The following is a 17,399-nucleotide window of genomic DNA, read 5'->3' as shown; positions in this document are numbered from 1 at the left end:
TAAGAATAAAAGAAAATAACTATCTAGGAGAGGATTACTCCTTTTTCTTGGAGATGTACGTAGCTAGGAGCAATTATGATACCTATAGTTTTCTCTGTGCTAAATGCGCCCTTGAGAAATGAGTAAGCCTTGGTACCTTTAAAGAACCTGCAACCTGTAGTGGATGATCGTTCATGTAACTTGTCTAGACAAGCCAAAACGAAAGTAACATATTTGAATAAGGTTTCTTATCCAAATAAAAGAAATAACAAAATAAAAAAGAGGGGGTAAATGATAAAAGGTTTAAGATTGGTTATCCTTTAAGTGTGTCATTATCACTTTGAGTCTAGGAAACTTAGTTCTTGATCTTTCAAACCGTAGGAGAAAAATGGATTGAAAGCTATATGAAACCGTTTCAAGAATGTTTGGACTTAACATAAGAGATTTCAACTCATTCATGCATGAATTGGTTTAAAAATCTATTTTTAGGAGTGCTTCATTGATTGATTGTGATTTGATTACTTTTTTTTTTATTGCAAACGTGGTCTGAGGAGAATTGTTAAAACTTTAGTAACATTGCAATTAAGTGAGCATCATTTATGCGATTGTATGGTGCGAGAATTGATTGTAGGCAAGAAGATGATGCCCTCTAACAGTGTCTCTCTGAGGATAGGATGACAACTTCTTGTTGTTTGTTATTAGAAACTTAATACTAATGTTGCTTTGTGCTCTATGTTCCAACTCTAGTGGTCTGGGTTGGGTACTCTTGACCATCTGAGGTGCATTCGTCTTGCTAGTTTAAAATTCGTACCTCGATGCAAGAAGGTAAAGTTTCTTGAAGCGATGACAATATGCATTGGGATTGAGAATATTTCTTCATTCCAAATCTCGAATATAATGGTTGAGTCTAATTGTTTGGAGGTAGTCAAGACATTAAATGATGATGTAGCCGATAATTTTGAAGTTTTTTTTTTTTTTCTTTATTGATGAAGCTAAGGAACAAGGTGGTAAAATGGGGTTTGTTGCTTTTCTTTCATGTTCTTCATAACCAACAAGAGATGGCTCATTGTGTTGTGCATAAAAAAACTTTAAAGGATGCAGAGTCTAAAATTCTTCAAACCCCTTATCTTAAGTGTTTTTTAAAAAAGAAAGCAGTAAACATCTATTAAGACATCGATGCCACATCCGACTCAACCAGAAATTAAAAACATATACTAAAAAAAGATCTCAAGTTTAACTTCTTTTAGCTATTTGAGAACTAAAATGATACCAAACTCAATAATAAATGCATTGTTTGAAAAACCAGAAGGAAAATATCTCAAAAAAAAAAAAAAAATTGAAAAGAAAAAAAAAAATTAAAAGAAGGAAAAAAAAAAAATAATACATATACCCTAGCACTTTCGTTCATTCTCCCCACTCGTCTTCTTTTTCTTGGAGTTCTCCTTCTCCCATCTTTGCCACACACGCACACCGCCGCTAACCCACCGGAAATTTGCTTTCTTCTCCCTCGCTCTCCTGCAACAGCTACACCAACCTTACCTTTTGCTGCCACTGTCACAAACCTCACCGCCACGTCCATCTTTGATTTCTAAGGATTAGTGAGCTCGTTCTTTTGCTAATGGCGTCCAAACTTCTGATTCGGACGGGAAATTCTTTGATTAATCGATTGCGATTAAGTTCAACGCATCAGAGTCACAGGATTTGTAGTAACCAAGCTCTGTCCTATGGCCATGGCGTTGAAGTCACTCCGATGCTTTTTCCTTCAGTCTCCAAGGATCAGACTGCTCATCATTTGCAGCAGAATGACACCGAATCGTTGAGGAAGCTCGAATTGGAAGGCATTTTCTTTCCTTTTGGGCTTCCGTCGCTCCGGTTCTTCTTGCCCGATGGTATGCTATATTTTTTCTTCCTCTGCTTGAACTGATATTGAAAGTTAATTCATAGTGCATGTGGATTCTGTTGCATCCTATTTTTTCGTATGAGTTTAAAAGTAACTTAATTTTCATACTGCATCTTTCTGTGGTAGTTTCTAATTTATATTAACTGCCTTATATAATCATAAGTTTGAAGTCTAAGCGAAAGTGGGATTGTCAAGTGTTTCTGAATTGCATAACATTTTGCCTCTCTTGTGGCTAAGAGAAACTTTAGGATGCGAAAACTATTAGCCAGTCAGTCAAGCTTCAGAGATGACTGCTCAATTAGTTTTGAGAACCTTGTTGCCAATGAAGATACTTGCCTGCCAGAGTCTACCCACTGTGATAATGCTGAGGGGTGTCTATCTACTTACTCCCTAAGGAACTGACTTTGGTTGTGGAAAATATCATGTGAACCATGCTTGTTAGTTTAAAGCATGATATCGCAGCTCGAATTCCCGTATTTCTGGGTTATTTATTACTTTTATCCCTTTCTATTTTGGGTTTTGCATGGGACTGTGAGAGGATTAACACTGCCCATTCTATTTAGACGCTTTCCTCATGCTCTTGGGCTCTAAGTGATGTGTTATGTGCATTGGGTTCCATTTTCGTTGTTTGATGGGGAAGTGATAGAGGTCATACACTCCTTTCTTTAATCAGGGAGTTCAAGCATAGACTAGGGAAAAGGGAAATTCATTTATGGAGCCCCAACCTTTATGAGGGCTTTTCTTGTAGCTCCTTTCTTCACTACTTGTTGAACCCTTATCCCTTTAAGGAGTTGCTTTTTGTTCTTTGGAAGGTGAACACTCCAAAAAAAGTGAAGTTCTTTGTTTGACATGTTATTCATGGAAGAGTCAATACTCTTGATAGGTTCTCGAGGAAGCCACCTTTGCTAGTTGGTCTATTTTGCTGAATATTTTGTTGAAGGTTGGTGGAAGACCTGGATCATTTACGTCGGAATTGTGATTATGCTTGGTTTCTAGGGAATTACTTTGGTGTGATTGGCCTTCATCCTGCCCTACATAGAGGCTTTAGCAATATGATTGAGGAGTTCCCCTTCCATCTGCGTTTCAATAGAAGGGGAGATTTTTATGGCAATTCAGAGTTTGTTCTGTATTGTGGGGAATTGGGGGAGAGAAACCATAGATTTTTCAGAAAGGTTGATAGAGAGCCTTTTGATCTTTGGTCCCTTGTGCGATTCCTTGTCTCTCTAGGTGTCAGTGTCAAACTCTTTTTGTAATTATTTGTTAGGTGTTTTTTTTCTTGACTAGAGCCCCTTTTTGTAGGGTTGTGTTAGGATACCACCTAACAAGGAAACACTCAAGAACAACACAAAAAATTCAAGTACAATCAAATATGGAAATATATGGAAATATGTTGTAATATTGAAAGAAAAGTAACAAGATAACCTAACATTTTGAGAGGGCTAGTCTCTCCCCAATTCCCCAAAGGAAATCTCACAAAATTCTTTGCACCTTGTTCTTAACCGACTCCTAGAGAAAGGGTTTCAACTAAGAGAAATATTTCCTAGAGAATAATTAGAAAAAGTCTTCGGAATCAAAGCCCTCAGAGAAACATGAAACCTCACCAAGGACCAAACATCACTGTGGTCGCTCTCTACCACGAAACACTCTAATATTCCTTCCCTCAAAGATCCCACAATAAACCACACATCCCCGTAAGCCAAAGAAAACAGGCTTTCTCTTTAAAAGGTGGATGAAGGAGGAACTCCCTAATCATCGAACGAACATCCCTCTGACAAGCAAGTGCAAAATCAAACTCCTGAAAAATGTCATTCCACACTGATCTTACAAACTGACACTCTCAGAGAATCTAAGATTTCCTCCACCTTCCAATTTCTTTATATTGATTGGATCTCAATTTCTTTTTATTGGACCAAAAACCCATTTGGACTTTTTGCGCTCTGATACCATGTTTAAATCACCAATTAACTGAAAAGCTTAAGCTAATTGGTGAAGGTAAATTTAATTATTTCATCTAACATTACTAATCGACCCCTTCTTTTTTTTTTTTTTTTTTTATGAGAAACAGTCAGAAAAATTTCATTGATAGTAGAAATTACAAAAGGGCAAATTGCCATGAGAGATTACATAATAGTATTCCACTGTGTAGTAAGAGATGTAAGACTGTAATCACAAAAAGATGGGGTAAGTTTACACCAAGTGAGAGGCTGTATACAAAAGATGATAAAAAAGGCTAGTGAAATTCATCTCTATCTTCAAAGACCCGATTGTTTCGTTCATTCCAAATGAGCCATAAATATGCTTTGATAATGAATGCCACAAGATCTCCCGCTTTTCTTTGAATGGGTGGCCAATAAGAAGTACATTCAATAAAGTGAGAGGGTCATTTGGGAACACCATATGGTAATTGAAGCACTGCAGAATTCTCTCCCAAAATGATTGAGCAAAGTCGCAAAAGATCAATAGATGCATAATGGATTCACTATTTTGATGGAAAAGAACACACCAATTAGGAGTTAATGAAATCCATGGGGCCTTTTTTGATGAGAACATCTGCAGTATTTATGCTACCATGATTGACTTCCCATAGGAAGAACCGAACCCTTTTTGGGTTGGGACCTTTTCCAAATATTTTTGTAGAGAGAAGTACTTTGATTGTGTCCTCTAGAGGCCATGTGTAGAGTGACTTTGATGAAAATTGACCAAATTTATCAAGAATCCATCTCCAAGTATCATTCACTATAGGGTTGATTGGGGGCAAGAGCAAAGAGGACATGGTAGTTCATTCCACAATCTCGGTTTCTGTTAGGTTATGTCTCATTCCAAGGTCCCATGCTTGATGGTCATGGTTCCAGCATTGAGCAATGGTGGCATCTTTGTGTTCGGCTAGAGCAAAAAGCCTCGGGAAAGCATCTTTAAGGGAGGTGGTTCCCACCCAATGGTCTTTCCATAATAAAGTATTACGACCATTGCCAATCACATGAACAATGTTATCGAGGATGAGGTCACTCATCTTAGCTATGTGTACCCAAGTTCCTTTGAATCTTTTAAAGAGCCTATTTTGTGGTTTATAATGGTGAACCATACTTTGCGTCAATAATGAGTCTCCAAAGGGCATTCTTCTCGATTTGATATCTCCAAATCCATTTTGCTAAGAGGCATTATTTCATTTTTTTAAAATCAGTCTAGCCAAGGCCCCCCCTCTTTAGTGGGAAGTTGAACAATTTCCCATCTAATTGAATGGATACCTCTATTGTCTTTTTGCCCGTTCCACAGAAATTTCCTATAAAGTTTCTCAATTCGATAAATAGCCTTGGATGAAATTGAAGATAGGCAAGTAATATGTAGGGAGGTTGCCAAGAGTGGTTTGTATCAAAGTAAACCAGCCTCCTTTGGAGACATGACTGCCATTCCAACTATTAAGATGTCTTTCCACCTTTTCAATAATAGGCTCCCAAAAAGTAATAGATGATGTTTTCTCATGCAATGGTAATCTGAGGTATGTAGATGGCCAAGTGCCAACCTTGTAGCCATATGAAGTAGCCACTGTATTAACCAAGGCATTATCTAAGTGAATGCCTAAAATCTCAGATTTGGAATAGTTGATGCGAAGACTAGAGGCTTGCTCAAAGGATCCACTAATCTTAAATAAATTTGCCAATTTTTCATCATTGTAGGATGAAAAGAGAATGGTATCATCAACAAATTGCAAATGGTTGATGTTGAGCCCAGAATTTCTAACCGTAAAGCCCTCAATGTGGCCAACAATCATGCCATTGGTGAGCATTCTACTGAAACAATCAACCACCAAGGTGAATAGGAAAGGGATGAGGGGGTCTCCTTGACGAAGGCAACGAGATGCTTTGATTTACCACTAGGTCTTCCATTGATAATAATGGAGAAGTTTGTAGAAGAAATATAACCTCTAATCCATCTTCTCCAGGTATTACCGAAGCCTTTTGCAGCCAAAATTTTGTCAAAAGCTTTCTCAACATCCAGCTTTATCCCGAAGCCTTTGGTTTTGTTTCTAATGTGGTGATCAATCAATTCATTTGCAATCAAGGAGGCATCAATAATCTATCGATCAACCACAAAGGCAAATTGATTTTTAGTGATGGTGTTTGGTAGGACTTTCTTTAATCTTTTGGATAAGACCCTCGCAATAATTTTGTGAAGGCATGTGGTGAGACTGATCGGTCTATAGTCCCCAACCTTTTTGGCGTCCACTTTCTTAGCAAATTGATTTTTAGTGATGGTGTTTGGTAGGACTTTCTTTAATCTTTTGGATAAGACCCTTGCAATAATTTTGTGAAGGCATGTGGTGAGACTGATCAGTCTATAGTCCCCAACCCTTTTGGCGTCCACTTTCTTAGCAATCAAACATATATACGTTTCATTGAGGTTAGCATTGATAATAGCTTTCTCAGAAAAGTCTTTGAACACTCTTTTGATATCACACTTAAGGATGTTCCAATACTTTTTGAAGAACTATAAAGTATAACCGTCAGGGCCCGAGGATTTATGAGTCCCCAAATCAAAAACAGCATGCCAAATCTCATTTTTAGTGAATGGGGCTTCCAAGGCATAAGATTGCTTTTATAAGATAGGGTCCCAATTGTTATTGGCTCTTTTCTGTATAGATCATGGTAGAATTCAAGAAACTCAGCCTCAATCTCACTGTCATCAAGCAAGCTTTGCCCCTATTTAGGAAGAATCTCAACAATCGTGTTCTTTCTTTTTCCATAGGACATAAATATGTGAAAAAGTCTACTATTATCGTCCCCCTCCTTAACCCATTTAATATTACATTTTTGCTTCCAACTAATTTCCTCTGAGAAAGATAGATCAATGAGTTTGGCTTTAATAGAAGTTCTTCGGAGTTGTGCAGCTTGGTCGAGACCATATGCCTCTACATAATCATCCAATCTACTAAATTCGGACATCAGATCTATCTTTTTGGTTTGTGAGCGACCAAATGTGTCTTTGTTCCATATTTTCAGTATTTGCTTGAGATTTTTCTGCTTTTGAATAAAGCCATGGCCAACCCAACCATTTATATTGTTACTTTGCCACCAACTAGAGAGCAGATTGGTAAAGGAATGATGTTCCATCCACATATTTTCAAATTTGAAGTAACCAGGACCCCATCTTTGTATTCCAAGAGTCAAGTGGATCAAATAATGGTTAGATGTTGGTCGAGGAAGGCGTTTGACAATGCCACTAGTGAACTTATCAATGCATGAGCTCGAAATGAGAAACCGATCAATTAACGTCATCACTGGTGGTGATCTAAAATTGGACCATGTATACTTGCCATTTGATAGGGGAGGATCAATGAGAGAGCAATCATCAATGAATTTGTTGAAGTGGTCCATGCTAGCAGTTCTCAACTTGCCAATTGATTTTTCAAGTGACCATTTTGTTACATTGAAGTCTCCTCTAATAACCCAATGAACATTGCAAAGTTGAGCAAGGTCATAAAGCTCTTTCCATAACTGATCCCTATCTTTTCCTTTAGATGACCCATATACTCCTGTCAACCAAAAAGTGTAACCATCCATGAGAGAGACGTTAAAGCTCTTTCCATAATTGATCCCCATCTTTTCCTTTAGATGACCCATATACTCCTATCAACCAAAAAGTGTAACCATCCATGAGAGAGACGTTAAAGCTCTTTCCATAATTGATCCCCATCTTTTCCTTTAGATGACCCATATACTCCTGTCAACCAAAAAGTGTAACCATCCATGAGAGAAAGACGTAAGGAAAGAGAGTGGTTAATGATTTTGTCAACATTGGTAGATGGATCATTCCACATTATAAGGATACCACCAGCCATATTGATCGCATCCAAGGAGGCCCAAGCAAGGTGACGAGAGCTCCAAATAGTTTTGATAAACTTCTGATCGATATTAGCTTTCTTTGTTTTCTGTAAGATAACAAATGCCAACAAATGTGGCATTGGTTTTGTTGAGAAGGCCTTTAACTGTTGCTTTTTTCTTCCTCAAGCAGAGGCCATAGACATTCCATGAAAGGATAATCATTCAAGGGTAGGCGACCCTTCTTAAACATGGTGCAATTGTTCCTTGTCATAATTAATGGAGGATGCAAGGTTTTTAGCTCCCTTTTAAGTCTTGTAGCTTTCGAATTTGACTTTCCACCTTTTTTTTTGTTTTGCTCGGGATAGCCACAATACAAAGACCATTTTTTCAGAAGCCAAGGTGCTGGCGTACGAACACTCGGGTGAAGTAGAGGGCTATATTCTACCCTGACACCTTTTCTGTTCAAAAGAAGGTTTTCACTAGCATCTTCATCATTGGTAGACATCATAAGCTCATAATCTCAGACAGCTTGATAACTCGGGGCATCTTCATAGATATCAAGAGAGAAGGCCGATAAAGGTGATCAAGGGTCCTACCTAGTTGAAACCAACTCGGCATAGGGACTGGAAAACTGCTTAGAATCGGATTGTTGGTCAATCCTTTTCCCAGTCGAATGATGAGTGACCTTAAGGAGGTAAGTCTGCTTGCCACTGTTAACAATTGGGCAAATGGCATCGGGGGTGGGCTGATTTGAGCTAGTTGGATAAGGAACAATGGAGGCGGAGTTGGTTTATGATAATCCACGTGGGGAGAAAGCAGAAGTTGATCGGGAAAAGGGGAAAATTAAAGTGATGATAGTGGCTTAGTATTTGGTTTAAAATGATGCGGATCCGAAGGATTTGGAAGTGGTTTTGCTTTGGTGGAGTAAGTGGGGGGGGGGGGGGGGGCGGAGGTATGGGTCCAGTGTTTGGGCCCGACTTAGGAGAGGTATCAAAAGAAGGGGTGGGCGGGTAAGTGAGGGCCCAATGATTGCATCGGGTATAGAGTTGGTATTGGAAATGGGGTTGGGCGAGGGATTTTGGTGGGGTATGGGTTAGGGATTGGGATTTAAAGAATCGGGAAGATCTGGTAAGTTAGTTGGGAGTAGGGCTTTTTGACCATTGGGTAAAGAGGGGGAAATGGCAATTAGGTTTGGAGAGGACGGCGATAGGTCAAAGGCAGGTTGGAGATGTGATTGTTGGTCAGGTTGTGCAGAGCGCGTGGCTTTGGGATTTGTAGAGGCTTTGTCCTTGGCAGCTTGGCGCATGTGTTTCTTTGATCGGTATCCATGGACACTGGCGATAAAGCCAATATGGTTATCCGGCTGAAAAGGGGATCTATCTCGACCATCATTGACTTCAATGAGGAAGAGGGTAGGTGAACAAAGGCGGGGAGGAAACCCAATTGATTCTCCTTCACTTTCAGACAGACCTTCATCATATCCAGGTGGGAAAGGGTCTTTTTAGCAATATCACAGAGGCCTCCACACATATCTCCGATGAGCTTGAAGGTTTCAATCGTCCACAGGTCAAGCAGGAGATGTCTCACTTTGATCTAGCCGCCATATGACGGTACTTTTATCTTAGATAATAGAGTAGCATGATCCCAATCAGCAAACTTGACCTTTTGTCCTCCGATGGTTTGCCAATCACATTCCTTGGCAATATGGATTGCTTATGCTCTCTGTTTTCACAAGTAAGAATGGCTCGGTCAAATTGTAGGGGGCTGATAGTACATTTTCCCCTAATGTTTTCTCGTAGAGCTTCTTGTATATCGAACCAATCATCGTGAAAGGAGTTCCTGAAAAGAACAACAGTCGTCATGTGTAAGGTAGCAAATTCATACTGAGAGGCATGATTTATCCAGTCTTTTGATGACTTTCTTCCAAGTCTTGGTCATTAATGTTGTCTTGTAAAACCGATTTGAAGGATGGAGCAATAAATTGGTGGTTGGTGACTATTGCTTTGTCAACATTGTCAACATTAACGACTTCTGGTGGTTTTGGATCTGATTGATATCCCCTGGAGAGCATGTCTATAAAGAGTTGCCATCCTTTTCTATTTTCTCCGGCTGGGACAATCAATTTATGGCAGCCCCCACTATTTTTCAGCTTTTCAATTTCTACACAGTGTCCTTGTCTATTTGATATTTTTTCAATCCAGAATACATGGCCATCTGATCGATCTTCCTTGGAGAACTTTTGGTTGAAAGGGGCATCAATGAGCTGTTGCAGGGTTGATGATATCCACTGAAGATTGAATGAAAAGGAGTGGTTGATGTTCGGTAATCTGAATGGAGCGGCCTTGGGTGTGTTTATGAGGGGCAACGGTGAAGGTCTTATGATCGAAAGTGAAGGAGGTTCGTTTTCCAGCCATCGACGATGACATGAATCATGGTGCTGTAGCAAAGGTAGGTTGGTTGTGGGAGGAAGATGGTGGGGGGAGAAAAGTCTAGAGAGTCTCATAGCCTCTAGAGCGCCCCTCTCGGTTCTCATAAGTTGCTCCCTTTTGTGGGTTATTATTATTGTTATTATTTTAATATCCTTATACTCTTTCATTCTTTTTAAATGCAAGTTTGTCTTTTATCTGAAAGGAGGAAAGAAAAGGTGATGTGTTCTGTAAATATGCTTTAGAGAGTTTGGACCATGTACTTTGGAGCCATAACTTTGCCACCTTGATTTGGAATGTTTTTCTGGAGAACTTTGGTGTTCCCTCAACTAAATAGCGAGGAGATTTGTACATAACAAAATGAGGAGCTTTGTGGAAAATGGTCTTGCTACTTGGTGGTGTAACCCCGAGAGAAATTGGATGATCTTTATCCACACCTCGAGGACAAGGTGTTTTTTGTGGTGGAGTAATGATAGGATTAGGAAGTAGGAAAAATATGGCATAATGAGGGTGGTTCATTGGGTGTTTCCTGGGGAGATCTATCATCAAGAGAAGGAAGGAAAAATGTGGGAGTACTAGTTAGGGATACATGGGTAAGATTAGTATGGTGTTAATAAGGGCTTAGGGGTAATTAAGGACCTTAGCAGTTGTGAAGAATTTTGGTAGTGTCCTTTGTGGGACATTTTGGAAGAAAGAGCCCTCTCGAAAGGCTATTAATGATTATATTATAATTTCTTTATTGATATTGCAACATAGTTATCTTTAGTGTTTTTTTGTATTTCTTGTGTCCAGACCTAACCTAACAAATTGGTGTCCGAGTACGTTTGTTCTAGTTGCCTTCATTTTGACTATGGATTTGGATATGGAAATGCTTAATTGTATGTTAGATTCATTTTGACTATGGATTTGGATATGGAAATGCTTAATTGTATGTTAGATAGGTTGTTGGAGGTACAAAGGAAGTTGGATTCAATGCAAAGAGTTTAGTTGTTGGAGGTACAAAGGAAGTTGGATTCAATGCAAAAAGAGTTTAAGGATTTCAATCCATGATGCATGGAAAGTGAAAGAGAGAACAGAACGGTTGACAACAATTGAGGTAGTGAAAGAAAATGGGAGCAAGGAAAAATCAATTGGACCATAGATCAACCACAACCTTGTTTAGACACTATCTTGTAAGCGCATTCATATTTTGGCTAGAAGGCGTCAATCTTAGCTGAGGACACCTGAAAACGTGAGGGAAAACCAAATGAAGAGGCAAAAGGGAAGGAAGGAAAAAGGAATTGTGGGTGAAGACAGAGTCGAAAAGCAACAACGGGAGAGAAGGGAGAACCTACTGACGAACCAGTGGCAGAGAGGCAAGGTAGTGTGCAGACAAAGAAATGTTGGATAAAGAACTATGCGGTGGTCAAATGGTCAGAAAAACATAGTGGCGGGTGGAAGAAATGGCGAACGCCGATATGGTTGGAGATGAAGTTTCAGGGAAAACAATGTTGCAAGTTTCGTGAAGAGAGGGTGAAGAGATTAGGGAGGGACAACCATGAAGGAAACATTGAAGGAGATCACTACAGGCGACAAGCGTGTGTGTGGCCAAAGAAAAAGGAGTTGTGGGTGAAGACAGAGTCAAAAAGCAACAACGGGAGAGAAGGGAGAACCTGTCTCTTATACACATCTAGATGTGTATAAGAGACAGAGACAGAGTCGAAAAGCAACAACGGGAGAGAAGGGAGAACCTACTGACGAACCAGTGGTCAGAGAGGCAAGGTAGTGTGCAGACAGAGAAATGTTGGATAAAGAACTATCTGGTGGTCAAATGGTCAGAAAAACATAGTGGCGGGTGGAAGAAACGGCGAACGCCCATATGGTTGGAGATGAAGTTTCAGGGAAAACAATGTTGCAAGTTTCGTGAAGAGAGGGTGAAGAGATTAGGGAGGGACAACCATGAAGAAACCATTGAAGGAGATCACTACTGGCGACAAGCATGGGTGTGGCCAAAGAAAAAGTCCCTACGAAGACGATGAGGCAATATTCATTTGCTAGTGAGTGTCCATGATGATAGGTTAGAAACTGAAGAAAATAAATGTCAGGAAGTTGGTGTTGGGTTGAAAAACCCTATCTTTATTCACGTGACAACAAAATGTGTTGGAAAGGGTTGGAACTGTTGACTTCTTAATCATGGGTTGGGTAAGTTATGTTTTAATGGGCTGGATTTTAGCCATGGAGATGGGGCCCATTTTCTTGCAAAGTCAGAAAACAAGAGTTTTTTTTTACAAGATGGGTTTCGATTCAGATTGTTCTTTGTTTTAAACCCAGGACCCACCTGCTATGGTAATATCATTCTCATGAGAAGTAACTAACCCTAACTGCACGGTAGTTTGCTCTTCACCCATGCTGCCAATCAATTACAACTGGGCAAGCAAACGCCAATGACTATTGACACCATTTGCCACCGCCTGTACCTCCACCACTTGCCACCATCCGAAGAACGTGTTAATCAACTATTTCCAATTTCAACTTCTGATGGGTATTAGATTATGGGATTTTGTTGTTAAAAAAAGTATTATTCAATCGTTACCCAATTTTTTTTATTGTGTTTTGATAAGCACACTTCAAGCACAAGATTTTTTTGAAGGGTGGGGTAGTGTGGCAATATTAGTTAGGGGTATATTGGTAAGATTAGTATGATATTATTAGTAAGGGTTTAAGGGTAATTAGCGAGGAGCGCTTTGTTATAAATAGAGGGTGTTAAGGACGTTGGGAGATGAAAAGTTTGGGTAGTGTCCTTTGTGAGACTTTGAGAGAGATAGCCCTCTCAAAATGTTATTACATTGTAATTTCTTTACTGATATTGCAATATAGTTATCCTTAATGTTTTTTTTTTCTGTATTTTTTTTGCGTCCGAGTACCTAACATAGTATTGTGATTGTTTAACTTTGAGTTGCTTAAGGGTGGAGGTCATGGGTGTCAAAGCTCTCATTTTCAGTCTTTTTGAGATAGATCTTTCTTTAGCATTCTCAATGGGTGTGCACTGCAAGTTGAGCATCCTGAATAAAGAAAAACTTGTTTCAAGTAGTTTGTAAATATTTTGACCTTCCTGTATCTGGCTGTCCGAGTAATTTGTAAATATATGGATTCCCTTTATTAAAATTATGCTTTGTAGAAACAATTTGTTGGGCTCAAATGATAGTTTAACCTGTCATTGCTTCTTTGTATTGTTATTTTTATATAATTAAGGCACTATTCTTTTCTTTCCGCAGGAGATGCTTCTTCAACCCAAGAACCAATGCTCTTATTTCCTAAAAGGACTTTTCAACCTAGCATCATCAGGCGAAAAAGGAATCATGGATTTTTTGCCCGGTATCCCCATTGCCTTTTCTGCATGTATATTTTTTTATGTAATGTTTTTACGAAGGAGGATTTATATTTTGCAAATAATGTTACTCTTTGCTTAAACATGCCTGGTAGAGTTTTGTGGTAAAGTTTCTCTCTCTCGTTTTTTTAATGAAATGAAAAAAGGAGCAAAATCACTCCCAATCACCAATAGGTATAGGTTGTAAGGTGGATTACAAGAATGATCGCCCATTTGAAATTAAAAAAGAGAGGCTGAAAGCTCTAAAGGGATGTTTACATTTAGATCAATAAAGATGAAGAAAGAGTATTAGTAAGTAATCAAATCCACAACACTATCGAAAGTGGAGTTACGATCATTGAAACCTCACCCATTCCTCTCACACCAAAGAATCCAAAAGATCATTTACTTGAAAGCAAGCCAAAGGGTCTTCTTTTCTAAAAGGGTTCCCGCGGATACTCAAGCCTCGAAAATAGTTGCAGTTGCAGGCATGGCCAAATTCCACCTAGAAGCTTCTAACATAATATTCCAATAGGGAAGTGCAAAATGGATACAACCAAAAAGATGCGCTAGAGATTTGGCATGTGTTACACATAACACACCAAGAGGAAGAAAGAGAGAAAGGCATCCTTTTTAAAGATGGTCTGCCATATCAATCTCCATTATGACTGTTCTCAAAGAAAAATTTTATTTTTCTTAGGATAAGGGTCTTTTTATATGAACGAATAAAGATTTTTTTTTTTTTTTTTTTTTTTTTTTTAAAACATAAAGATTGTTGATGAGCCATTGACATGTGTACTAAATCTTCAATTAAGGAACTGATGGAATACTTCTTTGTGGAGTCTGAGGCCAACACCAAAAATTACTCACTTTAGTCAGATTGATGGTAGAAAGGTGGGAGAGACTAGCCCCCACCAAAATTTCCTCATCTTGACTTCGCCGAAGACCCAAGTCCCAAGCAAGATGTATGAAGTTACGACAATCTGCTATAATGGCACCGGGGGCCTACTGGACAGCCTATATAACCGGGGAAAGGAAGATGCAATAACACCACAATAAAGCCATAAATCAGTCCAAAAAGAAAGTATGATAACCATTGCCAATCCTCCTTTGGATACGATCCTTAATCAGATGGGCAGTAGAGCATATGAATCTCCTTGGTGCCTTAGGATTAGTTCTAAATATACGAGCTGGGCTAACAAAATCAGCCACTTTATAATATTTGGCCAGTCTTTTCTTCAGGTTTGAACCTCAAGATCCATTTAGCAAGGGCAGCATCATTCTTAGGCCTCATATCACCAATGCCAAGGCCACCCATGAATAAGGGAGGCTGAATATCTCAGTTAATACTTATGTAATCTGCCATCACCACTAGATCCCTCAAAAAAGAGAAAAAAATCTTTAAGGTGTTGTTTGGATCGTAGATATTGTTTCATGGATTTAGATATTAAATATTTGAGATTTGAATGTCTGGATTTTAAATGTTTGGGATAATTAATATATGTGTTTAGATGTGCATGATAATTAATGTCTAGAAATTAAATATTTGTATTCAATTAATTTGTATATAGAAACTAAAAGTAAATTACTTACTTAAATGCAAGAGATCAATTAAACTTAACATTAATTAATTTATTGTTATGTTAATTAATTATTTAATTAATAAAATAAAAAATAAATATATACTTTTTAATTAAACTAATTTAAATTAATTAATTAATTAATTAGAATATTGATAATTAACAATAATAATTTATATTAAATAGTTAAGATAGTATAAAATATTAATGGTAAATATATTAGTTGAAATTTATCAAGTCTAAATAATATATTTATATTTAATAATTAATTATGATTAATAGTAATGAATACTTGATATCAATTAAAAATTAATTAAAATTTATTTTTACTATTTATCTCTCAGACATAAAAATCCCACATTTTTGTTGGTATTAAAAAATTCATGTCATATGGGTTTTAAAGTTTCTTGGATGATAATATTTTGGGTTTTAAAAAGTGGAATTCTGTGAAACAAACAAGGATATTAAATGTCCGTATGAAGTCATATGAGAAAACCTATGAAACAAACGAGACCTAAAGAGCTTCTGTCCGTAGATTTTGCAACCCCTGTTGGTAATTTAAACATAGAAAGATAGTGAGCATATTAGAAAATGTGGCTGGAATGAGTGTATGCCAACCGCCCTCGGAGAAGTACGCATATCTCCAATTATAAAGTTTGCGGTGAACTCTTTCATTAACCAGCTGCCAAATGATAGAGAACTACTCTTTTGAATACCACCCAAAAGAAGACCAAAATAGTTGGAAGGCCAAGTACCTAGCTTACAATCAAATTTCCCATTCAAAAAAGATAATTCTGACCGATTAATATAAGTGCCAACATTTCTCTCTTGCCGTAATTTATACTCAACCTTGAAGTAGCATCATATGTTGTCCAACTTCCTTAATACTTAACTAGCTTATCTGCATTGATTTTTTGGAGTAAAAAAAACAAAGTTACCAGCCTACGGAAATTAGTTTGGCTGGCTAGATTAGCTTTAGAAGGGAATGTAACACTTCATTTCAAAATGTGCATTAAAAATCACTTGTTCTTCTTTGAGCAGCAAAGCAACCAAGGGTGGACGGAAAGTTATTGCTCGAAGGATTGCAAAGGGCCGATCAAGAGTAACTGCGTAATGTTCATCTCAAGTCAGGTCCATTTTGAATTGCCCTGCCAATATCTTGTGTAGGCTATGCTAGTTTTTTTCTTTAATTAACTCAAAAGAATGTTATCACTGGCTGAATAACCCCTTTTATTGTCGGTTGTCGTCTTAGGCCTCGGAATACAGTCTGTATAAACTTCTCTGCTTTTAAAATTACCTTCCATATTGAAGTTTCAGTTACTCTTATTTTTATTTCTTTCTTAACTTGGCTAGAAAACACTTTACTTTCGGTTCATGGTGGCTGTTGATGCTGCAGAGCAGATAAACATACCTTTGAAAGGTGCGAAAGGAACAGAATGTGTGAGGGTTTTTTATTTTTTATTTTTTTTTTATAGTACAACCATTGCGAGTGGAGGATTGAATCTCTAACCTAAAAGGACAAAGTACATGCGAATACCACCACTTAACTAAGTTCACTTTGGCACATTAGGTTTTTAAGTCATTTTAAAACTAAAACCATTAACTTATCTAAATTCTTGTTGAGTTTGGAGTATCATTTTTTTTGTTTAGATATTATTCTCCTATAAAAAAAATTATAAATATTATTTTAGATCTTGTACTTTTGATTTTAGTCCTATACTTTGAAAACATCCATGGTTCATTTTAGTCCTTTGAGATGCCTGTTTTTATCCCATACATTAAAAGTGGGATCATTTCATCCCTTTGAATTCATTTTTATCTCATTTCTTTGATCATGATGCTAAAGTTTAAGCCATAAATTTGTATTAAATGCCTTGTGAATTTATGTTGAAGTTTTGCTAATAGGGATTAAAATAGTCTATTTTTAATTATAAGGATCAAAATCAATGCTTTGAATTTAAAAAGTTGGAACTATGGGACCAAAATGAACTAAAATCAAAAGTACATTGATCAAATTAATATTTAAACTGTTTAGGTTACTCTCAGCTGTAGAAGCTATTTGAGATTGGAATTAGAATAAGATATTGCATTTTTCAATTTGTGTGAAGGCCTTAGGAGTTGACAAGGAATTTCCATACTCAAAGACCAACATTGAAAATTGAAATGATTTGGTATACAAGCTATATGTAGTTCAGTGCCTATCTTTAGGACACTGGAGTATGTGCAGTTGCCATAAATGCATGGCACCATAATTATGATACAACCTCAACCTCAACCTACACATCCTTTTCTCATTCTTATTCCTCACATTAATTTCTTTAGAAACAAAAGAGAACTATGCTCATAACC

General features: G+C 37.7%; 1 protein-coding gene and 1 long non-coding RNA gene across 3 annotated transcripts; one reads left to right on the top strand and one right to left on the bottom strand.

Moving 5' to 3' along the window:
• The first annotated feature begins 1,382 nt into the window (after window positions 1-1,382).
• On the top strand, window positions 1,383-16,386 carry LOC120091114. 2 transcript variants are annotated; one of them, XM_039048969.1, is made up of 3 exons: window positions 1,383-1,868; window positions 13,379-13,478; window positions 14,286-14,994. In XM_039048969.1, the coding sequence occupies exons 1-3, from the start codon at window positions 1,598-1,600 to the stop codon at window positions 14,290-14,292; spliced, it is 378 nt and encodes a 125-aa protein (XP_038904897.1). In that variant the 5' UTR covers window positions 1,383-1,597; the 3' UTR covers window positions 14,293-14,994. The 2 variants fall into 2 exon arrangements, with proteins under 2 accessions (XP_038904897.1, XP_038904887.1); XM_039048959.1 differs by lacking the exon at window positions 14,286-14,994 and adding an exon at window positions 16,092-16,386 and having other exon boundaries at window positions 1,384-1,868.
• LOC120091124 lies at window positions 11,496-13,372 on the bottom strand. Its single transcript, XR_005485660.1, has 2 exons — window positions 11,855-13,372; window positions 11,496-11,776 (listed from the first exon to the last, which is right to left on the bottom strand). It is a non-coding gene; the product is annotated as an uncharacterized LOC120091124 (long non-coding RNA).
• Window positions 16,387-17,399: the final 1,013 nt, after the last annotated feature.

The sequence above is a fragment of the Benincasa hispida genome, chromosome 1 (genome assembly GCF_009727055.1).
Source record: "Benincasa hispida cultivar B227 chromosome 1, ASM972705v1, whole genome shotgun sequence".
In the NCBI taxonomy this organism is placed as follows: domain Eukaryota; kingdom Viridiplantae; phylum Streptophyta; class Magnoliopsida; order Cucurbitales; family Cucurbitaceae; genus Benincasa; species Benincasa hispida.
The sequence above is the reverse complement of the archived record's forward strand: the minus strand, read 5'-3'. Positions and strand labels throughout refer to the sequence as shown.

Coding starts and splice junctions, on each gene's coding strand:
- LOC120091114 (XM_039048959.1), top strand. CDS start 1,598: ATGGCGTCCAAACTTCTGATTCGGACGGGAAATTCTTTGATTAATCGA. Junction 1,869..13,378: donor CCGGTTCTTCTTGCCCGATG/GTATGCTATATT, acceptor TTCTTTCCGCAG/GAGATGCTTCTTCAACCCAA. Junction 13,479..16,091: donor AATCATGGATTTTTTGCCCG/GTATCCCCATTG, acceptor TTCTTTGAGCAG/CAAAGCAACCAAGGGTGGAC.